Source organism: Barbatula barbatula, assembly GCF_947034865.1.
Source record: "Barbatula barbatula genome assembly, chromosome: 13".
Taxonomy (NCBI): Eukaryota; Metazoa; Chordata; class Actinopteri; order Cypriniformes; family Nemacheilidae; genus Barbatula; species Barbatula barbatula.
In genome coordinates, this window is record NC_136776.1 from 15549439 (window position 1) to 15571889 (window position 22451).

General features: G+C 36.0%; 2 protein-coding genes across 2 annotated transcripts; both read right to left on the reverse strand.

The window, feature by feature from the left end:
* Nucleotides 1-14: 14 nt before the first annotated feature.
* Nucleotides 15-10433, reverse strand: capn2l (calpain 2, (m/II) large subunit, like; the record flags this gene model as incomplete). The annotated part of the gene is made up of 21 exons (XM_079471981.1): nt 15-496; nt 977-1035; nt 1134-1250; nt 1466-1544; nt 1670-1738; nt 1983-2047; nt 2436-2493; nt 2583-2648; nt 2733-2769; nt 2947-3158; nt 3261-3272; nt 3373-3542; nt 3997-4157; nt 4435-4509; nt 5051-5136; nt 5228-5311; nt 6150-6318; nt 6484-6617; nt 7256-7374; nt 8890-8959; nt 10197-10433. The coding sequence occupies 21 exons, from the start codon at nt 10431-10433 to the stop codon at nt 473-475; spliced, it is 2103 nt and encodes a 700-aa protein (XP_079328107.1). The 3' UTR covers nt 15-472.
* Nucleotides 10434-12451: 2018 nt separating this feature from the next.
* Nucleotides 12452-21340, reverse strand: capn8 (calpain 8). The gene is made up of 20 exons (XM_079471982.1): nt 20979-21340; nt 20471-20540; nt 19332-19450; nt 19126-19259; nt 18715-18883; nt 17661-17744; nt 17486-17571; nt 17324-17398; nt 16512-16672; nt 16251-16420; nt 15777-15988; nt 15473-15509; nt 15286-15351; nt 15127-15184; nt 14985-15049; nt 14676-14744; nt 14503-14581; nt 14312-14428; nt 14162-14220; nt 12452-14078 (listed from the first exon to the last, which is right to left on the reverse strand). Exons 1-20 carry the CDS (start codon nt 21213-21215, stop codon nt 14055-14057), a joined length of 2091 nt encoding a protein of 696 aa, XP_079328108.1. The 5' UTR covers nt 21216-21340; the 3' UTR covers nt 12452-14054.
* Between the last annotated feature and the right edge of the window lie 1111 nt (nt 21341-22451).

A 22451-nucleotide genomic window follows, 5' to 3' on the forward strand; every position in this document is an offset into this window, starting at 1 on the left:
TAAATTCAAACTTAAAAGGCAGCACACAGAGAATTGTTTTGATTTTAATAGTCTTTACCACAGAGAATCACATTTGTCAATAATGTATATATGTAAAAATAGAAACCTTACACACAACTGATTTGGGGATTGTAGTTTAAAGCATATTAAATAAGCTAAAATCTCAACATCCAAAGTCACCGTCACAGTATTTCCCCCATAATTAAAAACCATAATAAAAATAAAAATCTCTCAGTAATCTCGATCAATCCACCTTCCCATTATAATGTGTCAAATAAGCCACCTATGAATCCAAAATATCTTATACTAGTAGTCTATTACACTAATGTTTGTAGCACCCAATAGTTCCTTTTAACATTTCTGATGGCGATCCGTATGTGATTCAGAGTTAACAATGCGAAATTGTGCACAGGTAAAAAAAACATTTTAATGTGTATTATTCCAGATCTCAGCCAGAATCTGCTCACCGTCTTTAGAGCATGGACAGACTCAGCCACTAGAGGGAGACAAAATACACTTTTAATAGAAGTCACCTGCACAGCAGCGTTTGGAACAGGATGTATCGTAATACCCTAATACTACATCCCACAATGCGGTACATTTAAAAGTATTGCAAAGGATGTATCTCAAAAGATCGTGCCAATGAGGAGGACTAAAAGTAATTATTGAGGGTACTAAAACAGGTTCTGCAAAACTCTAAGGCCAGGTTTCACAGACAAGGCGTATGTAAAGCCTTTATAAAGATGCTTTAGAATAAAACATTAATGGTGTGCACCTTAAGACAAAGCAATGGCACTGATCTAACTGAAGTTATTTTCAGTTGAGAAATTCATTTTAGGCTGGGACTAGTTATATGCCTTGTCTATGAAACCGTGCCTAAGAGCGACAGTTTATATCTGCCTTAAAAAGCTTATTTACATAAACAGTTTCAGGATTAATTACAGTTTAAGATTATAAAATTACAACAGTAACATACCTCCAACATGTTCAGCTCTATTGTTCCATTTTGGGCCTTATCCAGTGTTTGAAAGATCTCTACACATGAGAATGTGACACATCAGGGTTTAAACACGTAAACAACAAATGATATATATCAGTCTTTATTCAAACGTATCTCAATGTTAGACTCTTACTGAACATTGCTTCCAGACGCATCACACAGCTCACAAAGTTGTCAAAGTCGATGGTGAGATCGGGTTCACTGTAGCGTGCTACCATTATCTGGTGTAGAGCGTTGTTTAAAGAGAAGCCTGAAATAAAAAATAAACAAATAAAGACACTAAAATACTCTTTTTTATAATAACCTTTTATTAACTTTCAAGGAATACTTCACATTACTTTTAATCCAAAACATTACTTTTTTGGTGGGGCAGATAATTTATTTGTTCTAGGTGCAGAATAAGAATCTTCATCAGGTCTTTCCAGTTTAGTAAAGATGACAGAAACTACAGACTTTAAAACTTACCAGCTTTCTCTATAGCTCCTCTTAACTCCATCGAGCTCATTGTGCCTGATTTATCCTTGTCATTTTTACAGAAGATGTCCTGACAGGAGAAAAACATAATGTCTCATGCATTTTAAACAGTACAGACAATCTCTTCTAAATGATCTGCACGTGGCATCACAGTAGAGTACGAACTGTAAAAATTATACAACAATGCAAACACACCAGGTACATTTCAATTTTGGTCCAGACGATCTTAAATTCCAACATGCCCAGTTTTGCAGTGCCGTCTTTCTGAGACACGAGTGAAGGACAAAATACAATAGAAATACCTCAGCTAAATGATAAACATCTAATACAAGTTGGGATATTCACAGTTATGAGCAATTTGACATCCAACAGAAGCTTGATATACCCTTCTCAGAAGTGCATTTTGGCGAAAATGTAAATGTTGTGTGGTGATGTAGCACACTGTGGTAAACTATATGTTAAAAGTTAAATATAACATTTTGTTACAGGATTTTGTGCAGAAGGATACATCCATCAAATTCACCATGTTGCGACAAGTATCCAAACTAAATCCATCCGTTTTGATGTCCTTACCTTCAGAAAAAGTTATTTTATATTATGATTAATTAGAATATCTAATGACTGAGTACAGTATTTACAATAAATATACAGCCGCGGGGAAAATCCAAGAGACAATTCAAAATTTTATATTGTATTGCTTAAAAGTGAATATGAACTTTTTTTTCTTTCAGGTCTGAAAAATACAGAGCATTTGTTTTTTGACCTGTTCTCCAGTTTACATTTTCTGCAAATAAATGCAAATAGCAACTATATTTTTATTTGACATTTGGGAGAAATATTGTTAATAGTATACACAATTTAAACAAAATTGATCATTTTACTTAAACACATACTGAAAAAAAAATTCCACGGCTGTTTAATCTATATGCAAAATAAAAAGAAAGGCACATCAAAGTCTTACGTTTAGTTACAACTTTGTTCAGGATAGTCTTCAGCTCAAAGGCAGAAATTTCAGCATCCTTGTTGAGAGAAAATGTTTGAATGCAGTTTACAAAAATGAATTCGAACATAAATTGCACAATTCGATCATTATATGTGTAATACTCACTGTCCCTGCGAGTTGTGCGAAGAGGCTTTTAAACCGACTATCAATGTCAGCCACAGTGACTTCGATCTACAAGAATGATACTATAGTTAAAAAATCTAAATAATACATAATAAACTACGAATTCAAGTTACACATGTTTCAACATTTTACCTCTGAACCCTTGTAATCGACAGGGTCATCAAGCTCTCTAAAAAAACAAACACATTTCAGTGAAATAAATAAACATAGGTTGACGTTATTGCACCCTGCAAGTAAGATATAAAATATGGTCCGATACCCCTTAATTCCCAGATTTTTTTGGAATTTCTGGAGATAGGTATTCTAGAGTCCCACAGAGTCAAATACGATTTACTCAGGTACTTACTGAAACTCTGCCTGTTTCTCAGAGAACACGCGAACACAGAAGTCTCCATCCATATTGGGTTCAAAGGTGGAGGGCACGATGATGTACTCTCCAGGGGGCAGACAGAATCGAGAGCAGACCTCTCGCAAGTTGACGAAGTTCTCGGAGCGAGCCGCTGAAGCGTTCCTCACGAAGAAGTTACGATCCAGATGGACGTTCCTCTGGCCGACGAACTAGGATCGTTGAAGTATAGCAAGACGATTAATAAAAAAAGTATGAGAATAGGACCAAAATGGTAGTGGATTTTATTTTATGAAGAAAGTTGCAGTCCATACCTCCTCAGGCACCTGTGGATGATAATATGAAAGATGTTTAGCTTTCAAGGATTGAGTCAAAGAGGACCAAAAATGTAACATCTTTTTTACCGGGTGGAGCATGAATCCTCACCTCATAGATAGCGTAACCGATCGTGTGCATGTCTTCTCCCATCTTTCTCATTTTACGGCGGTTCTTCTGGACCAGACCCACCACGAAGCTGCACCCCGCCTCATTATCAGTCGGGTCGTCGTCCTCTTCCTGCAGTTTGACCAAAAACTGAGGATTCATCCAGAACGAGTCTGCACAAGAGTTCACAACAATCATCTTAAAGTCTCCTCAGACATTATGGGATGTTTATTTGATTGATGATTAAATGATTAATCGTGATTAATCGCATCCAGAATAAAAGTTTGTATTTACATAATACAGTATGTCTGTGTGCTGTGCATATTTATTTTTAGTATTTATAAACACAAAAACATACACTTGCATACATTTAGATTCATTTATTTATATTTACCAATAAATAAAAATGATATGTTAACGTTTATCTGTCATATTCAATATTTTCTTAAATGTATATATGTGTGTGTATGTGTTTGTAAATACAAAATAAATATGCACAGTACACAGACATATATTATGTAAACACACATTTTAATCTGGATCGCGATTAATAGTTTGACAGCCCTATTATTTACTGAATTGCATTTCTCATTTGGAATAAAAAAGCGTATTCATCTAATAAATTACTTGGATAGTTCCTGCAGCCACCGGCGGTGGATCCTTTTCTCCAGTTGCCGTCAAACTTAGAAAGCGCCCATTTATTAACACTTTCATCTGAAAGAGCATCAGGCGTCAGGTTACAGATCTCCACCCGCGAGTAATTATGCAGGAATTCAGAGAAAGACATCCTGAAACACAGAACAATATCTCTATGAGATATTTAGGTAAAACATTTTCATCTACTTTTATATCGAGTTACTGTTAATTAAAATGACAATTAAAGTAAAATTTATAATATTTATTTATATGTAAAATAAGTTATGGTGAATGATAAGAGCAAGCAAAAAAATTGCAAGAACGTTTTGTGTCTATAATCTTTAATGTGCATCCTTCAGAAATGATGTTGTTCCAAAACGCACCAAAATTAAAAGATAGTAAAGTACATTTTAAAGACTTTGAGATTACCAGAACTCTCCATCTTCTGCTTTACAGCACAATCTCGCTCGGTCACTATCGCTGACCTGATTCCATTCTGATGACCTTCAGACCATTTACATTAAAACAAAGCAAAGGTTAACAAATCATACTTGTAGAACAATACATTATTAACATATTAACTTTGCTCAACCTGACATACTATATGCCAGAATGGGCATCCAATCAAAACAGAGCTAATAGATCTATAGAAAGTTTTAAAAGTACGGTAACAAAGATATTTTGCTGTCAGACACAACAAAAGTGACAAATCTTTTAACCGTTGTAGAATATGACCTTTTATTTTTAGTCAAGCATAAAAAAACGATACGTGCAAAGGGGTGAGGTTATTTTGTTATGAAATGAGGAAGAGGTTCGAGTTGGTTCCAGGTAGGTGTAAACAGCTTGACGGGGAGGAGAGGCAGAAACTGTCCTTCCTACACCCTGGGGTATATGGGCGTAAACAGAGTCCCCATAGCAACTCGGGACAGACAACACCTTAACGCCGCCCAAGCTACCGTATGATTTAAATGTGTCGTTTTGATACAGGCTTGTACGAATTAGATATATGTGAATGCTGCAGACAGAACAATACAGAGTTACCCACCCATCACTCCATGGGCCAGTCCATTCCACCTGCCCCCATGGGTTCCTGATCCGAATCAGCTTGGTTGGTTCACCCATATACTCCACCTTTGCAAACATCAAATAATGTGTGTTTAATAGGTAATTATTATTTTGTCCTCAATAAGCAAATTCATTTAAATCTAAAGTTAACACTGACCTCTTGAGCTCCTGTGACAGAGTAGGCGTGTCCTTTAACTAACTTCTGTCCGGTTACTGCTTCCGAGTCAGACGAGCTTGTGATCTAAAGCCAAAGGAAACGAGCCATACATTACTAACAATTACATTACACAACCGTGAACACAAAACAACACACAGTTTGCCGACAAACACAATGTTATATTTCCCATGACTGCATAACAGAGTTATTTTTCATCTGTTCGGGTTACAAATTCCATAAAAAGTCACACAATGTCCTCGATTTAATAAACTCAAACAAGATTCTGTCACTGTTACCATTATGTGTTTTGGAAATTTTAATACATTCCCAATAGGCTTTTGACAACATCTAGGGCTTTGTCTTTTTCACTTGTTGTTTATCTTAAATGAGAACGTTCAAATATTTGAAGTCACTACGAAACGAAACTAGCGATTGTCGTCTTTTCCGTATCGTGAAGTTTATCAAAATAAAATGGCTTCTGAAATTTGACAAAAATGTAGGTTGGTCCTTGATTTCCTCTATTGAGAACTGTTTGGATTGTTGGGCATTGCTAACAACACGTAGGCAGATTAGAATGCAGGTTTGCAGTCAGTCAGTCAGTCGTTGAAGCCCCGTCCTCATGCCATTACACATGACTGTAAGTAAAGAGAGGTCGTTTCGAAGGTTGAGGATCTTTTTTACTAAAGACTATGAGGGCACATGATCTCTTTACATTTACATCTACTTTTGGTATCTAGACTTTCTAGATAAAGTATTCACTTTCTTAACAAGAGGTTAAAGCATTGTTAATCGGTGCTAGGATACACGGTGCTCTGGTGACCTTTCCCTCGTGAGATTGCTGTACACATTGAAAATTGATTTGGTAACACCTTCCCCCAGTGAATTGAGACATGCACACAAACACAACATCGAAATTTCTCACATCTATTGAGCAGCCAAGCAGCGAGCCCCAGCTTAGAGCTTTCTGGATGACTTTGAAGAGGTTTGGACTCGCTTTTGCCAATTCGTGGACTTCGGCGATGCCTCCGGTGAAATCCTCAAAACCCTCAGTAGTGGATCCACCAGACAGAGCTTCATAACAGCCGTTCAGCCTGAAAACGAAAAGGTTTACAAGTTATATTACTTCAGCAATTGACTGAAACACCCTAAAGTAGACTAAACCGAAGGTTACACTGGACTTTAACTCATTAGATTTATGAATGGAAGTCAAGTTTGAGCATCCCTTAACTTGGACTACTTTTCTGAAACACACTCACTTTGCATAAGCTTTCTCCAGCAGAGCGCTCCAGAACTCTGAACCCTCAGCTGAGTGAACAAACAGCAGCTCTCCATTCCTGGTAGGCAGACGGTCATCGATGACAACATCCACCCAATCGCCAAATTGCCAGAACTGAAAACATGAGGCCATATGTAAACATAATTTAAAACCCATTAGCCGGGTTTCCATCCAAAGTTGCAAATTTAGCTTATGCGCAAAATTGGAATATCGCATAAAACATTTGCGAATAAGCGTCGCTTACATCCAACTAGTCAACTAGTCACTTCCTAATAAACTGCCACTAAATATCAGAAAGAAAAGTAAGAGAAGCCACTGACTATAATAATTTTCATATATAATGATACTTGCGAAAGCAGATTTTTAAGAAACAATGAAATGCTGTGCTTTTGTGGATGCCTGCTGAAACACAGTCGTGACAGTTCTAAGAGGCAAATACAGAAACACTTTGTATTTGTAGACTTTGCTAAGGCATTTAAGAATGACCGTTACAAAATTTCTGATGCTGTGTAACAAGATCAGTACTCTGGTTAGTCAGGTTACGCCTTAGTGCAGTCACGTGACTTTTTGGAGGAACGTTTTTGGGAATCATGGGTTTTTAATTCAAAATTTTGCGTTTCCATCACTCGTTTCTGATGGGAAACCTCAAAATGCAAATAAAACTAGAGTGATGGAAACCCGCTTATTGATGCTACAGGTATGAATTTGTGAAGAGAATGTAAATTGTAATACTATTTAATTGGCCGGTTTACCTGGAAGTGAAATATTCCAGCATATTCCTCATCGAAACTCTGACCAGGTGGCACCACACGTGCAAACACGTCCTCGTTCAGGGTTAAAGAAGCAATGGCAGCTAGAAGCCAACAGTCACCTAAATAACAGAAGGAAGACATCACATGGTGTTGACAATTACAGCGGAAAAACTTGATTAACTTAATAACTGCGCTTATTGTTTATTGTTAACTGTTAAAGGGACAGTGCACAGTTCACCCAAAAAACACGAAGGTGTAAAAATGATTACAGAATTGGACGACATTGTGGGTAAAAAATTCAGCAATGACATGCAAAAACAATAAAATCTAACTAGTATTTTATTGGTGCATTATCAAAATTGTGTCATTTTTCTGTCACCTTCTTGTCATTTCAAACCTGAATGAATTTCTTTCTTCCGCCTAACACAAAAGAAGATATTTTGAAGAATGTTGTTGACTTGAAATGGTTTTGTGTCCACATAATAATAGGTAATGGGGGGCTGTTCTGTTACCAACATTTTTCCAAATATCTTCTTTTGTGTTCTGCAGAAGAAAGTCATACAGGTTTGAAATGACAAGAGCGTGAGTAAATGTAAAGTATGCAATGTGTGGAGAGCGTTCACTCAACATCACAATCTCATTTCTGACAGAGGTAGCTATTAGAGGGTTGTGCATCTGAACTCTACATCTATTTTACATTCTATAACTATAAATATATACATGCAAATAGTTTCTAAATATACACATGTATGTGTTTATAAATACAAAATAAATATACATAGTGGACATACATTTATTTTGTAAATCCAAACTTTATTCTGGATGCGATTCATCTTGATAAATCGTTTAGCAGCCCTACTATGCATACAGTAACTTTAATGTGATTGTCAGGGCTGCTTGTTTTTAATCTGAGCTAATTTCCATTTACATCCATCACAGTAATATGTATAAATATAGTTACAATGCTGACACACACACAGAAGTCTCACCTAATCACCTGACCCGCAAGATATGACTTGTTATGCACAAGCGTATAGAGTGCATCAATATTTGATTTGTGAGAAGTAAAGCAGGTTTAACAGGACGTGTGTGTGTGTGTGTGTATAAATGGGATTTAGACCAGCACAAATACAGACGAGACGTTTCCAATGTCCAGAGACAAGTTCTTTTATTTATATTTTAATTCATATTGTCTACACAATGTATAGGTTATAGTTAAAGGGATAGCTCACCCAAAAATTTTAATTCTTTCAGCATTTACGTACCATCAAATCATTCCAAACCTGCATGACTTTCTCAAACTTTTGTGTTCCACAGAAGAAAGAGTCATATACAGGTTCAAAAAGGTTAGGAATAAAGAGGTCGAAAAGAATACGAGACATCAAACAGTGAGTTTCCGTTGTTCTTCCTGTACAAATCTATTATTTGTCTCCCCATCAGACTAGAAACTTCCTAAACCAGAAAAACTGCTTTTGCTGCTCACTTCAAAATGTAATTTCAACGGACGCTAAGAGACAGTCATTCAATGCCGCTCTTTTGTTATCATTTCTAAAGCTCCGTGGTTAGCTTGCTGAACAATAGGCTTGTACTACAGCGTTACGCTGTTTTAAACATACTCTACAGAACAGACTCACCCAGAGCACCCTGACAAATGTCTGTTCTGCTCGCTCCTCCACTTATGAATGTTGGGCTGGATGTCAGTTCCTGTATCACAAAACACACATTCCAAAAACTATGAATCAAAGGAGAATCACTGCAACAGATCATATATATATTAATTTATACGTATATATATTGGGGGATTTCTTATAGTTTTCAGAAGTCAATCGCAACTTCCATTTCATGGTGGCTAAAGTCTCTCCCCTTATTTGAACCGTTAAGGCGGGCCGGATTAAGATGATTGGCAGGCCACCAGTTGTCTAGCCCTGAATAAAACCAGTCTTTTGTATAGGCTACCTTGCCCAGATCATTTCCTGCCTGACTTAAAGCAGACCATTTTATAATTAGTTTCAGTACGTCTATCTGAATCAGAAAATCAGATATAAAATGTTTTCGGTTCAACTGACGTCATTCTCTGTGAACACAACATAGCAGCTGTAGGATCATATTCACTCACTCTAATAGCCTCTAAAAGTGCATGTGGTGAGCAGTAATGCATTTCAGGGCTCGCAGAGTAAACACAGGAATCTAGCTCGTGCACTCTGAGTGTGTTCTCTTATCTTTCTCGTCTGTCTAGTTTAAGATGCAGTTTTTCGAGATTAGAGTACGTACAGGCTTAACATTGTCAATAACAGTTTATATGTTTGTTGTTCTTTGTTTATAACATTGAAACAAACTGTTGTGTGGCTGGAATGGTAGTTTTGTTTTAATGTCAGTTAGGTTGTAGCCTATATATGTTTGTAACAATCGGGACTGTAACGTAAATGTGGTAAAAATATATTTAAAAAAGTCAATGCATAAGATAACAAATGCATAACAAATATATGCTTCGAAAATATGTTTTTATCAATAAAAGGTATGAATAGACACAATATTTGCGTTGTTATAGTCGGCTACATTTGGGGCAACCACTGTTACTTTTTAAAATAACATACTTGTTTTCCTTTATTGTTTCCTAAAACATAAAAATACTCAACAGCCCCATTGAACAAAAAAAATAAGTCAAAGTTCTTATCCTGGTTTGTGTGATGTGAAATATTCTAATGATGGGTGTGGACACTTCCACCATGCAAATTAGGATAATGCCCATGCAACAAACAAGAAAGAACGACACATCATATTATCTTAAACTTGTTTTTCAGGTAGGTTAATAACTGTATGCATAACTGGTTTTAAGTTCGGCAAATGGCGTAATAATATAAGATATCATTAACTTGTTATTTCATATTATAAGCACGTAATATTTGTCTTTATTAAATAAGCGCAATGCAGGTCTACCCACCTTGGGTCTCAGCCATTTCAGACCGCGCACTTTGGACGAATTGGGTCCCAGTTCCTTGAAGCCGAGCGCGGATGTGTTGGCTTCAAACGTGTCGTCCTCGAATAATCGTCCGCACCCGACACACTCGCGCCTCAACGCTTCATAATCCTGATTGAGGAACTTCGCCGCCTGAGCGTTGGTACCGATTCCGGCCGCTCTCGCCCGGTTCTGCTGGAGCGTCGCCGCGATCCCTGACATCTCTGCGCGTCCTTAAACAAACTGTGAGCGCACCTGAGCTCTCCGAGAGTTAGATGGCGAGGGCGTGGCAGGGAGCCTTCTGAAAGACGAAGCGCAATGGAATAAAAAAGCGCTGTGGGTTTGGCATGTTTATTTATTTTTTATTTATATTATACATTTTGTATGATTATAATAATAATAACTTTCATTTATAAAATGCTTTTCTGGGCACTCAAAGCGCTTTACATGGAAGGGGAATTCTCCTCAAACCTCATCAATGCGCAGCATGACTAACAGGGGCCCCAACAAATAGGTAAAAACTAATTAATTTTTAATTATATTATACACTATATAAATCATCTTCATTTAGTATATTTAAAATAATAATAAAATGAAGGATGTCTTTTATTTAACGTATTTTGGCAATAAAAGTTAAATATCCCCAATGGACCTAAAAGTAAACATCCATATTGACCGAGCACCCCCCTGTGTCTGCATGAAATGGTTCGGTCCTGCTTTAGCGCACTCATCAGTGACGTGTAGTTGCGGAAAGTCGCGACGCGTCAGAAACAGAGACAACTATGTTGCGTAGTAAAAAATCTGGTTTTCAAAAAAGGAAAAGAAACAAAATTGAGAGAGCAAAGACAAAAGAAAGGGTGTCAATCTGTAACCCAGTTTTTCGCCAAGAAAGGTGTGTAGCATTCAGTCTGTGAGTGGTAACCTGTTGTCCATAGTGAAATTTCATAAACATTTAATCAGTGCAGGGAAACGTTTAGCAAGATATTCATATTAAATCATTGTCCATACCCATCTTAGCAGACTTAACAACAGATGAGTCAGCAGCACCCCAGTCTCCCCATAACTGCACCCCTCCCTGTCCCAGTGAAGAAGGTGAGCAACACTGTGTTAATGACTTAACCATAACAAAAAAGAAAGTGGAATATTTATTAATGACAGAAATCAAACAAAATTGTTTTTCTCACATAATGACCATTATGACATAAAAAAGAACCTCTTGTCTGTATGCATTTAGAAACAATGAGTAGCTCACCTCAAACTGCATGTAGGTTACAGACAATATTAAAATAATCCAATTTGATGCGTTCATTTAGAGTGAATTTTGGCTGTTAAATGACATCTATAGATACAGACCTTATTATTCCCACCATGAAGGGCAATTTATTTAAGAAACTTGCACACACACACACACACACACACACAAATCTATGATATCTAATGTATGTTATCAAGTGATGGTAATACAGAACTATAGGTAATTTGGGTCAATGTTCTGTAGTGTATTTATTGGTATATATTTCCATTGTCCTTATTTGTACCATGTTAACTTACCTTTTAATTTGATGTCACTGGTACTGTTAGTTTTGTTATGACCATATTCCAAACCTAAAAAACCTATTGATTTAGTGATCACTTGATCTTTTTTGTAGCACTATAATAACCCTGATGTGGAAATTACGTTTTACACTTCAACTTTATTTTGTTGCAGTTAAGTAAAAAAAAGCTGTTTTCATTGTTTTGAGATGATGATGTTAATTTATTTTGATTAAAAAGTTAATATATATTTATGTTTTTTCTTTTTTAAATTTGTCAATATTTTTACAATAAAAATACATTAAGAATGGACATTTTTATGGTGGCTTTTAATCTTGCATCAAATAGTGAACTGCATACTGTATGTAGACTTGCATTTACAGATCACCAGGAGTAAATATTTTGCTAGTACTAGTATTGCACTATAAGAAGCAAGACAGTTGCAAGCCTTTGATTGGAGTTATTTAAAGCTTTTGATTGGACAGTTAGGTCCTAGAGATGTGGTGCCAACAGCTGCACAGAGGGGGCCCAATTAGATTTTTTTTCATGGGGCCCAAAATTCCTGGCGGCGCCCCTGATGTGCAGCATCCACCTTGATGATGCGACGGCAGCCATATTGCGCCACACCAGCTTATTGGACACCATTACAATAAATTAAAGAGAGTTGAAATACTGTGAAAATAATGCAACACACAGTAGTTTTGTTTGAATGCTTATATTTTCGTGTCATCTGATAAGCATAAGCACCAAAAATGTATTACGAGGTCAACTCAAAGTTTAGATGCACTTTGTTTGATGTGACTCTTGCAGCCATTGATGAAATTCTGGATCTTCTGCTTTAGCAGGAAATTTGCAGCTTTTAATAGAGAATCATATCATATAAATCCATGGGGAAGAAGTGAATGATGCAACATTATAAATAATAACGTTTTCTTTATGATCAATGAATCAAGATAATTTTCTGCCAACTTGCACGCACGCACAAGGACTTTTCTTTGATTGTAAAGCTTCCAGTGGAGACATCCGAACACAAAATCATAAAACTGAGGGGTAAAATGTTAGAAAAAATTTAAATATATATTGGAGACACTAATTATATTATGTAAAAATGCATATTTACAGTATGTTTAAAGTAAATTATAAAAAAGCAATTCTGTGATTCTGTAATTTTATAGTTGTTTGACCGTATTTAAAAAATAAACTGTAAAAAAAACAAAATGGTTCTGGCAGCTGGGCCGCAAACTGTAAAATAACTGGTGTTCCAAGAAAAATTACTGTTATTTTAGGGTTTTTGACCGTATTTAAAAAAATACATTAAAAATCTGTTTACAGAAAACTGTAAAATTTCAGTTTTTGACAATTTACGTGGAAAATGACTGAATAATCTGTAAATTACAGGGTTTTTTTTCAGTGCAGACACAGAGGCCACTGGATAGTTAACATGTATACGTGCCGATCAGATCATGTCTCATGTTAATGTCAATTGCGTTTAGTCTGCGTTTCTTGAGTCGTGGCTTGATTGAGCAGTGACTCTTTCCATAATAAGGTTAACTATTGAAAAGTATATATGTCTTAGGTGTTTTTTAATGTACAGTAATTCTAGTACTAGATCTGTTTATTTTCATGTCAGAAGTTTGTATTTTTATTAAATTGCCGCTATGCAAACCACCACAACAAACATGTAGCCTTCTTTCTAATATTATTTGAATTAAAGTGCTAGGTCAGATTCGCAACTAAGATTAAGGTTTCATTTCTGCCGCACAGTCCTGCAGACGGCTGTTTTCACTGCCCACCACAGACACCAACAAACTTGTCTGTTTTTACAGTCTGGAGATTGTCGGGTCATGGTTGAGCAGTGTGATATGATTTTTCAGCTAATTCTGATTTAATCTTATACCTTGATAAACTGTTTCCATTAGGATCATACACAAAAGACATTTACTGCCACGTGGTCTTGCAAAATGTCACGTTCTTGAAGCTATCAAAGTCAACGTTCTTGAAGCTTCTAGTGAAGACATTTTAGTCTAGAAACTCAGATAGTGTTTGTTGACTTATTAAGACATTTTACAGTTACAGTTACAATTTCGTTCTGATTCAGTTTATATAAGGTTTAGTTTTCATGTGGATGCATATTTTGGTAAAGCACACAGCTGTTTTGTAAGTTACGTTTATTTTCATCTGATGAGCACCATGAACAAACTCTATTTTGAGGACAACTCAAAGTTTAGATAATACTTTGGTTGATTTTACTTTTGCAGCCAAGCCATTCTTCTCTGGGAAATCCTGGGTCTACTGGAAATGTGTGGTTTTTTAACTGAGGGTCAAGCAAAGCCACTAAAACACAGAAACACATCTGTTAACTGTAATGATACACTGACAATACTACAAAATCAAAAAAATTCACAATTGCACTTCACCTGCAGAATATCCAGCTCGATTTTCCCGGTATTCTTCTTATCGAACAATTTAAACATTTCTGTGCAGATTTAAAAATACAAGTAAACTATCAATTTCTGAAAATCTGACAGATTCAATTGGAACTAGGCAGGAAAGGCAGCAGAACTCACTGAAGAGCATCTCCAGGCGGATCAGGCAGCCCACAAAGCTATCAAAGTCAATGGCAAACTGCTGGTTGGCATAACGTGAGATTATCACCTGAAGTATTTCACTGTTTACCTGAAACCCTGTGGAGAAAACACAGACCGAATCAGATTTATTGTGACCACTTTTTTCATCTACATTAGAAATGAATTATGACCTGCTTTCTTTGCTGCATCTCTCATCTCATGAGAACTCATTGTGCCCGTGTTGTCTGTGTCATGGCTCTTGAAAATTTCCTAGTTAGGTATCACAGAAAGTTCAGTTCAGTATATTTACATCGATAACACAATGAACTGACCAGAATTTTTGTGCATACAAGTTGATACATACCAAATATTTCTGGATCCTTATCCACAGTGTGTGAAACTCCACCAGGCCAAGTGTACCACTACCATCTTTCTGGACAGAGGTCAAGGACCATGGGGTCATTATTGCCATTTGTTAAATAATAATAATGTATTTAATAATAACTGCTGTTGCCGCAGTCTTTGAATAATGTCACGAGAATATCTGATGCGTGTTTTAATTCATATAAACAAAATCAACCCAATATGCTACTTGAGTCTATACTATTAGATGTTGAAGTACAAGTTTAGTAATTTGTGTATTATTTATTCATATCTTGTAAGAAAAGGATACATCAAGCAGGCTGATAATGTGGCGACACGTTTCCATCGTGAATCCATCAGTCTTTACATCAGTTCCTGTGTGAAACAATATAAAACTTTACTCAAGAATAACCAGCAATGATAGAATTTGTAGGTTCGTCTTAAATTCCTACTTTTAGACACAATGTTGTCTAGTATCTGTTGAAGTTCCGACACAGACACCTCTGAGTCCTAAGTAGAAAAGACAAGATCCTCTGTAAACATGACTGTGATCAATGCTGTACATGAAAACAAAATAATGATCCAAAAATAAAGAAAATACTTTTACTCACATTTCCAGCGATCTGCACGAAAAGATGTTTAAAATGCGGGTCCACGTCACTCTCAGATATGGAATCCTGCAAAAGATTAGACAAAAATACACTGTTTGATTCAGTAAATGTCATTAGGATTATTTTATAAAATATATGTATGTGTGTCGCTTGCATACATTTATAAACTATTTTTATTCAACATTACCTTTTTCAAGTTTGCAGTAATATCTGAATCCATCGGGCTGAACAGAAAAGAGACAGAATCGTACCTCCATCATGTTAAGTTAATGTAATGGGTCCTCTAATATTGTTAAAGACAAGGTTTTAGTATTGAGGTTAATATAACCAGGGGACCAAGACCGGGTCAATAGTACCACCATGTGGCATAAAACTAAACAACACAACACACATTTTTATAAGGAATACAAATATAAGCAGTCTTAACACACCAGCCTGTAACATCAAGCATTTTCAAGCCTCATAGTATTAAAAACACAATTTGGACAAACCTGGTGGCCACCTCCTTCTCTGTAAACACACGCAGTATGAAACTTCCCTTTCGATGGGGCTCAAAAGTTGATGGGATGATGACGTATTCCCCGGGAGGCAGTTTAAACCGCTCGCTCAGCTCTCGCAGGTTAATAAAGGTGTTGCTTCCCGCAACCGATCTTTGACGCAGGAGCACGTCGGGACCGAGATGAATATTATTACGACCCTTGTACTGTAAGACACATCCACAAACACAAACACACACAATGAGGATACCTTGATTCGGAAATGTTTTTAAGATCCTGTTACCCTGATATACAAAACAAATAGAGCTCACCTCATCTGGAACCTGAAACACACAAACAACAGGACATTATTGGATTAGGACATTTGTCTTGATGTTGTTGTTGCAAATTTGCACACACAAGAAAACTAATGTTGATGTTAAGAATAGTGTCCATTACTTTGTCTTTATAGTTTTGCTGGTAGTGTACCTTGTAGATGGCAAAGCCAATTGTATTCAGGTCTCGTCCAAAGCGTTTGTCTTTACGTCCATCTTTCTGCATCAGTCCCACCAGCAAAGTGCAGCCATCCTCTCCATCATGAGGATCATCATCAACATCCTCCAGCTTGATCACAAACTGAGGGTTGGAGCAGAATGTAGCTGAAGAGAGAAAGCGAGAAGATTTACAAAATATTGTAAGTGGAAATAAGCATTAATACCAATATGATATATTATGATTGGTTTAAGATACCCGGGTTGTTCCTGCAGCCCCCTGCCGTGGAGCCCACCCTCCAGTTTCCTTCAAACTGGCAGTAGTTCCAATGGCCCACCTCATCGCTGGTCAGAGTGTCTGGGGTTAGATTACAGATTTCAACCTTGGAGAAGTGCTTAATGAAGTCTGAATATGCCATCCTGAGAGGATATGATAGAAATAAGGAAATAAGATAAACAAAATATATTGGCAAAAAGTAACATTTGTTTATATAGTGCACATATAGCAAAGTTGTCATAGTTTACTAAAAACAAGACTAGCTGTAAATTGAAAAAAAGAATGTGATCTAAATATGACTTGAAAAATAAAGAAATCAGAAATGTTGCCTCAAACTGAAATAAATGCACTTAAAGTATTAACTGAAAATAAAAAGCCTAAACTAGAAGTAAACATGTATTTTTAGAGCAATAATAAATACTTAAATGATAAAAGCTCATGATAAAATTGTTATATAAATCCCAATTCGAAAATATAAATACAACTATAATAACTGTAAAATAACAACAAATATTTGTATTTCATTACTTCAGTCACAGTCAAAAAATGTGTTTATATAGCTAAAGATAGATAATACGTTTTTGTATACAAAAATATAGTTAAATCATGGTTACTGTTGCAAAACCATCGTTCATTTTTGTAGGTAAGTTTGCAAGTGAATCATTTTTTAACCTATTTATTTAATTGAACAAACTGAACTAACCGATTTACCTCAGCGAATTGAATCTTTGTATGGGAAAGAGATGACGGGTAAGTGCGTAATGCTTTTGCGTTTTCTTCTAATTCAATCTTACCAGAACTCTCCATCTTCCGCTGAATAATCCAGTTTAGCTTTCTCCTCCGGCTGGACATCATTCCACTCGTTGGAGCTGAGAAAGAGATTTTATACCGAGCTTACAGGTAAGATTCCATGATAACTCGCAAATTTGCAACCAAAGTGTTATGAATAAACTCACTCATCACTCCATGGGCCCGTCCACTCCACCTGACCCCACGGGTTCCTGATCCGAACCAGTTGCACCGGACGCCCCATGTAATGAACCTGCATTTCAGAGGGGGAAAAAATCGCAGGCCTCATAGTTACCTTTATTCTTTTATTGCAGCATTTTTAAAAAAAGGACAGTGTCTCACCTCCTCTGCACCAGTGACGGAGTACGCATGTCCTTTCACCAGCTTCAGACTGGTCACAGCTTCCGTTTCATATGAACTGGTAATCTAGTAAAGATGACAGATAATTCTAGTTTAATATGTTTTATAAGTGGAAAAACAGGCTGTGATTAAAGTATTGGGTAGTTTCAAAAGCGTGTTGCTATATCTCTGCGCTCAACTAATGACGTGCTTTTATCAGTTTATCGCCCCTATGGCAGATGTTTTTTATTAAACGTCTATGCACAAAGCTTACATACACAAATATATATATATAAAAAAAGAGAAAACAGAGAAAAGGGAGCATGAGGGTAACATTTTAACTTATATCAATGTTGTTATAACTGAAATTACATTTATGGAAATATAATTCTCAAAGAAGCTAATCTTTTAATAAATCAAGCAATTAAAAAAGGAAATTGTCTCCTAAAATAATGTCTTGAAAAGTTGTGTTGAAAACCTTATTTTTTGTAATATGTTTTTGTGTTGAAATTATACGGTTCTAAAAAGATTGCATTAACGCAAATACATTAAATAGCACTCCTGAAAATAATCTCAGAGACATTTTGAGATTAATAATATGAATGTAAAACAAAATGCCTAATGTGTTCTGCCATAAGGCAAGACATTGAATAGAGAATATGTATCTGCAAACTGACACTTTGTGACTAGATACTATTCATACCAATGTACAGTCTAAAAATATTTTGGTTGTAAAAGACATTCATTTGAGGGTATTGTTGCTAAGGCATTGTTGCCTTGAGTGCTTGTATTAACAGCAGACTAGTAAACTACCCCATATTTAAATATGCACATCTCCACCATATTTGCATGTTGTGTTATTTACGCAATCATTATTAAATCACCCACAATAAAGTTGCATGCGATTTGTCAGACTGCACAAGGAATTCCTTGTAAACCACAGCTTAAGTGTACTCAAACTAAAAATTTAAAGATTTCTACATGTCAATGTTGCAATTGTATTTACATTATGGTCAACATAACATAAATCCAATTGAAGTAGATTATGACTACTTACATCGATAGAGCAGCCGAGCAGGGAGCCCAACCCCAGTGCTTTCTGAATGATCTTAAACAGATGCGGAGGGGCTTTACTCAACTCATAATTCTCTGCAATTCCTCCAGTGAAGTCCTCAAAACCCTCATTGGTGCTGCCACCCGTCAGAGCTTCATATGAGCCGTTGAGCCTTTAAAATATAGCAGGAATTATGTCTCTGTGTGTTTTTTCTGTATGTTTACAATAACAAAAACATTAGTTCTCTATTGTATGAACATTGTATGTTTTGTAGGCAATGGAAAATGTTTATTTTTGGGCTGTGGCTGCTGGCACAGGGCAGTGCTTACCAAGCATTTCAAAGGACTCAGATATCGTGTTCTGCACTGTCGGTGAATAACACATTACCTGTACCTATATCTCAAACACACTCACTTTGCATAAGCTTTCTCCAGAAGAGCGCTCCAGAACTCTGAACCCTCAGCCGAGTGAACAAACAGCAGCTTTTTATCTCTGGTGGGCAACTGGTCATCAATGACAACATCCACCCATTCACCATACTGCCAAAACTACAGAAAACAGAACAACATCAGTCAGACGCCTTTTTCTGACATGTTGTGACGTTGAAAACCTGACCTGACCTGAAAGTGAAAGATGCCGGCATAGTCGTCTGTAAAGCTCTGACCAGGCAAGACTACACGTTCCAGAATGTTGTTATCTAGAGTCAGAGATGCAATGGCTGCCAGCAGCCAACAGTCACCTGAAAAGAAATCAGATGTCATGTGATGCTTTTATGCAAACTGGCTTACATACATTCATCAGGAAGGACTCGTCTTTGAGTGTATTGCTCAAGTTAAGTGAGCAAGTATATGGGCTTAAGACGTCTTGCTCAAGGACAAGAATAAACCCTTGTTTGTATCTAGAAGAGTTACAAACTATTTGACCACAAAAACATACCACCCTTTATCTAACAATGTGTTTTTCCATAACAGTTATTTTTTGTTGGCCCAGTAAGCAACCGCTTTACTGGTATTTACACCTAACACATTGAAAAATGTGTATCAACTTACTATTACTATTTAAGTTTAACTCATCAAAAAAGTTAAACAGTTTCAAAAGTTGGCCAAAATTGAGTTCAAATCACTTTAAAAATATATAATAATAACAATAATACAACATTTTTTATTATTAATAATAATTATAATTCAATTGAACTGCTTTTAAAATTAACTTCAACTTACATTACATTATTTTAACTCATCAAAAAAGTTAAACAATTTGAACCAGTTTTTTTTAAAGTTGGCCAAAATTGAGTTGAAATGAATAAATAATAATAATAATAATAAAGTGAGGTTTTATTAGAGAAAATAATATATATATTTTAATAACTACTAAATAAGCTTTTGCCCTAAAGAAGTTAAAAGAAATTCTCATGGCTCCGTCATAAGCTGAAATGTCACTTCATTTATAATGAAGAGACTGTATTTGTTGTCACGGTACTTTGCTTTGCTCGGTCTGTGTAAATTTAGGGTGGAGTGTGTTAAGTCACCATAGATGGAGACACACCATAGCCACACTACCAAATGACCGGCTACAGCATATTATATCATAACTAAATACACCATATCTGAGGTAATTATTAAATAATAGCCTGTGTTCAAATATATCCCCGGCTGTTTTTTGACACCCTACAGTGTGAACAAAATCAACTTCTACTCATCACTGATGTTAGAATTCATCAATAATTCAGTGTGTTTGACCCTGACATGTATCTTCTCACCCAAAGCCCCCTGGCAGATGTCAGTCCGTTTGGCACCATCCACAATAAACTGGGGGTTTGAACACAGCTCCTTAAAAAAAAACAATTAGATCAGCAATGCCATTTCTGATTAATGCTACACATGAATAAAATTTTGATATTTGCTTTCGGCAAACAGCATACACAAAAGGTTTAGTAGATAAACAGAAATCAATTCATATGATGTGGCTCGTGTGTTTTTAAAGGGAAGAAACAGTTTTGTTAGTTTTGTTTGTTTAGCAACGTGAACCAGTAAGCAGAGGCGGTTGTAAGTATCAACAAACACACAGACCTCTCACACCTCAGGAAACCTGAGTGTCTGTCGGTTACCATAGTGAGTATATCGTTCACCAGATACTTTTGAACATATATGATGAAATTCAATTATTAAAATTCAGTTTACATTGTCTTACTGTTTTCATCATCATATTAACATCTTTGTCTCCATCCATTAAAATATTTTTTTTTAAACACACAAACAAAAGATTACCTTTGGTCTCTTCCACTCCACTCCTCGAGTCTTGAAGGAATACCGCCCGAGTTCATTATATCCCAGAGAATCAGAATCGGCTGGGAAGGTCGGGTCACGAAACAATGTTTTTTTCTCCAAACATTCACGCTTCAGACTCTGGTAGTCCTGCTTGTTAAAGGGGATCGCCTTCTCATTCGTCCCTACACCGTCTTCTCTATCCTGCCTTTTAGACAGAAACTTTGCAATGTTGCTCATTCTGTCTGTTTATCAAGCGTTTGAGTCAAACCCACACACACAGTGAGCTACAAAACTAGTGTGAAGCTGGTCATATGAGTCAATGATGGTTTTGTGTGATGTCCGTCATTGAAAAGGTGTGGGGGCGGGGTCATGTTCACCTGTGTGAAGGTAATGTGCTTATGGGCTCAGTTTTTGTTTGCTTTCACAATGGTTTGGTATCAAATTACACTTGAGCTAACATTACGCTTTTAAGAAATAAATGAACAGTTTTAGAGAATAAACAAAGTTGGGCTATGGTTGTGATGATGCTGGACATTTGGTCCTTACAGTCTTCAAAGAATAGATCACATGCTAATATGTCAACAAACTTTTTGCAATTGTTTTCTGTTCATTGTTTTTATTGCCAATTTAAATGTTTTCCACCCATACAGCAAGGATATACTAGTTTACTAAAACTAAAGCTATTACAACATAGGCCTATGTGTTGATTAAAATAAAAAAGATAAATATTGTTTAAATAAACTTTAACTAAACAAAAAGTATATTGCCTTAGCAATAAACTGAAAGAAGTTTAAGTTGAGGAACTAAAGCAATTATTAAAAAAATAAATAAAAGCTAAACTAAACCTAAAAGTAAAAAAGCCCTAACAATAAATTGAAATGATATAGAAATATACAAAATAAACATATATAATAACGAAATTAAAAGAAAAATGATATTGAAAATATAACAATAATGTAATAATAAATAAATAAATCAAAACTAAAAAATATACAATTCATTCAAAATGTTAACAAACTACAACAAAACTAATCTAAACTATAATAAATCTGCCACATTGATAAACAAATGTATTCGTGCAGTTGCATTTGTTATTTAATTGCATGGTCCAATTGGTAACAAAAATAAAATATAGGCTACGGCGTCACAGAGCATAAACCAAAAGTTTGATTGTCAATGACGTCATTTGATTGACATACACACAACCAAACTTTCATGTGGGCGGGTTTCTTTGTGCACAGAAAATGTACGTACGGCCGCGCGCCGGCAAATGGCAGTGTTAAGCAACAAATACATCTTTTGAAGACCATGTCAAACACTCCCAAAGGAATTATGTCTACAATGCGAGAACAATCGCTTAAAGAGATTAATTTTATTATAAGGTGTCGGTGCACCCATTGCCAACAGTGTCTTGTAATAAGAAAAGCATGAACACAATCAAAATATTATTTATTGTCGTGTAACTTAAAAATG

Excerpts from the sequence above, each read along its gene's own strand:
- capn8 (XM_079471982.1), bottom strand. The coding sequence starts at position 21,215 with ATGAGCAACATTGCAAAGTTTCTGTCTAAAAGGCAGGATAGAGAAGAC. Across the intron at positions 16,673-17,323 it reads GCGGAAGATGGAGAGTTCTG|GATGGCATATTCAGACTTCA; the intron begins GTAAGATTGAAT and ends ATATCCTCTCAG. Across the intron at positions 14,582-14,675 it reads TAAGGATCCAGAAATATTTG|GAAATTTTCAAGAGCCATGA; the intron begins GTATGTATCAAC and ends ATACCTAACTAG.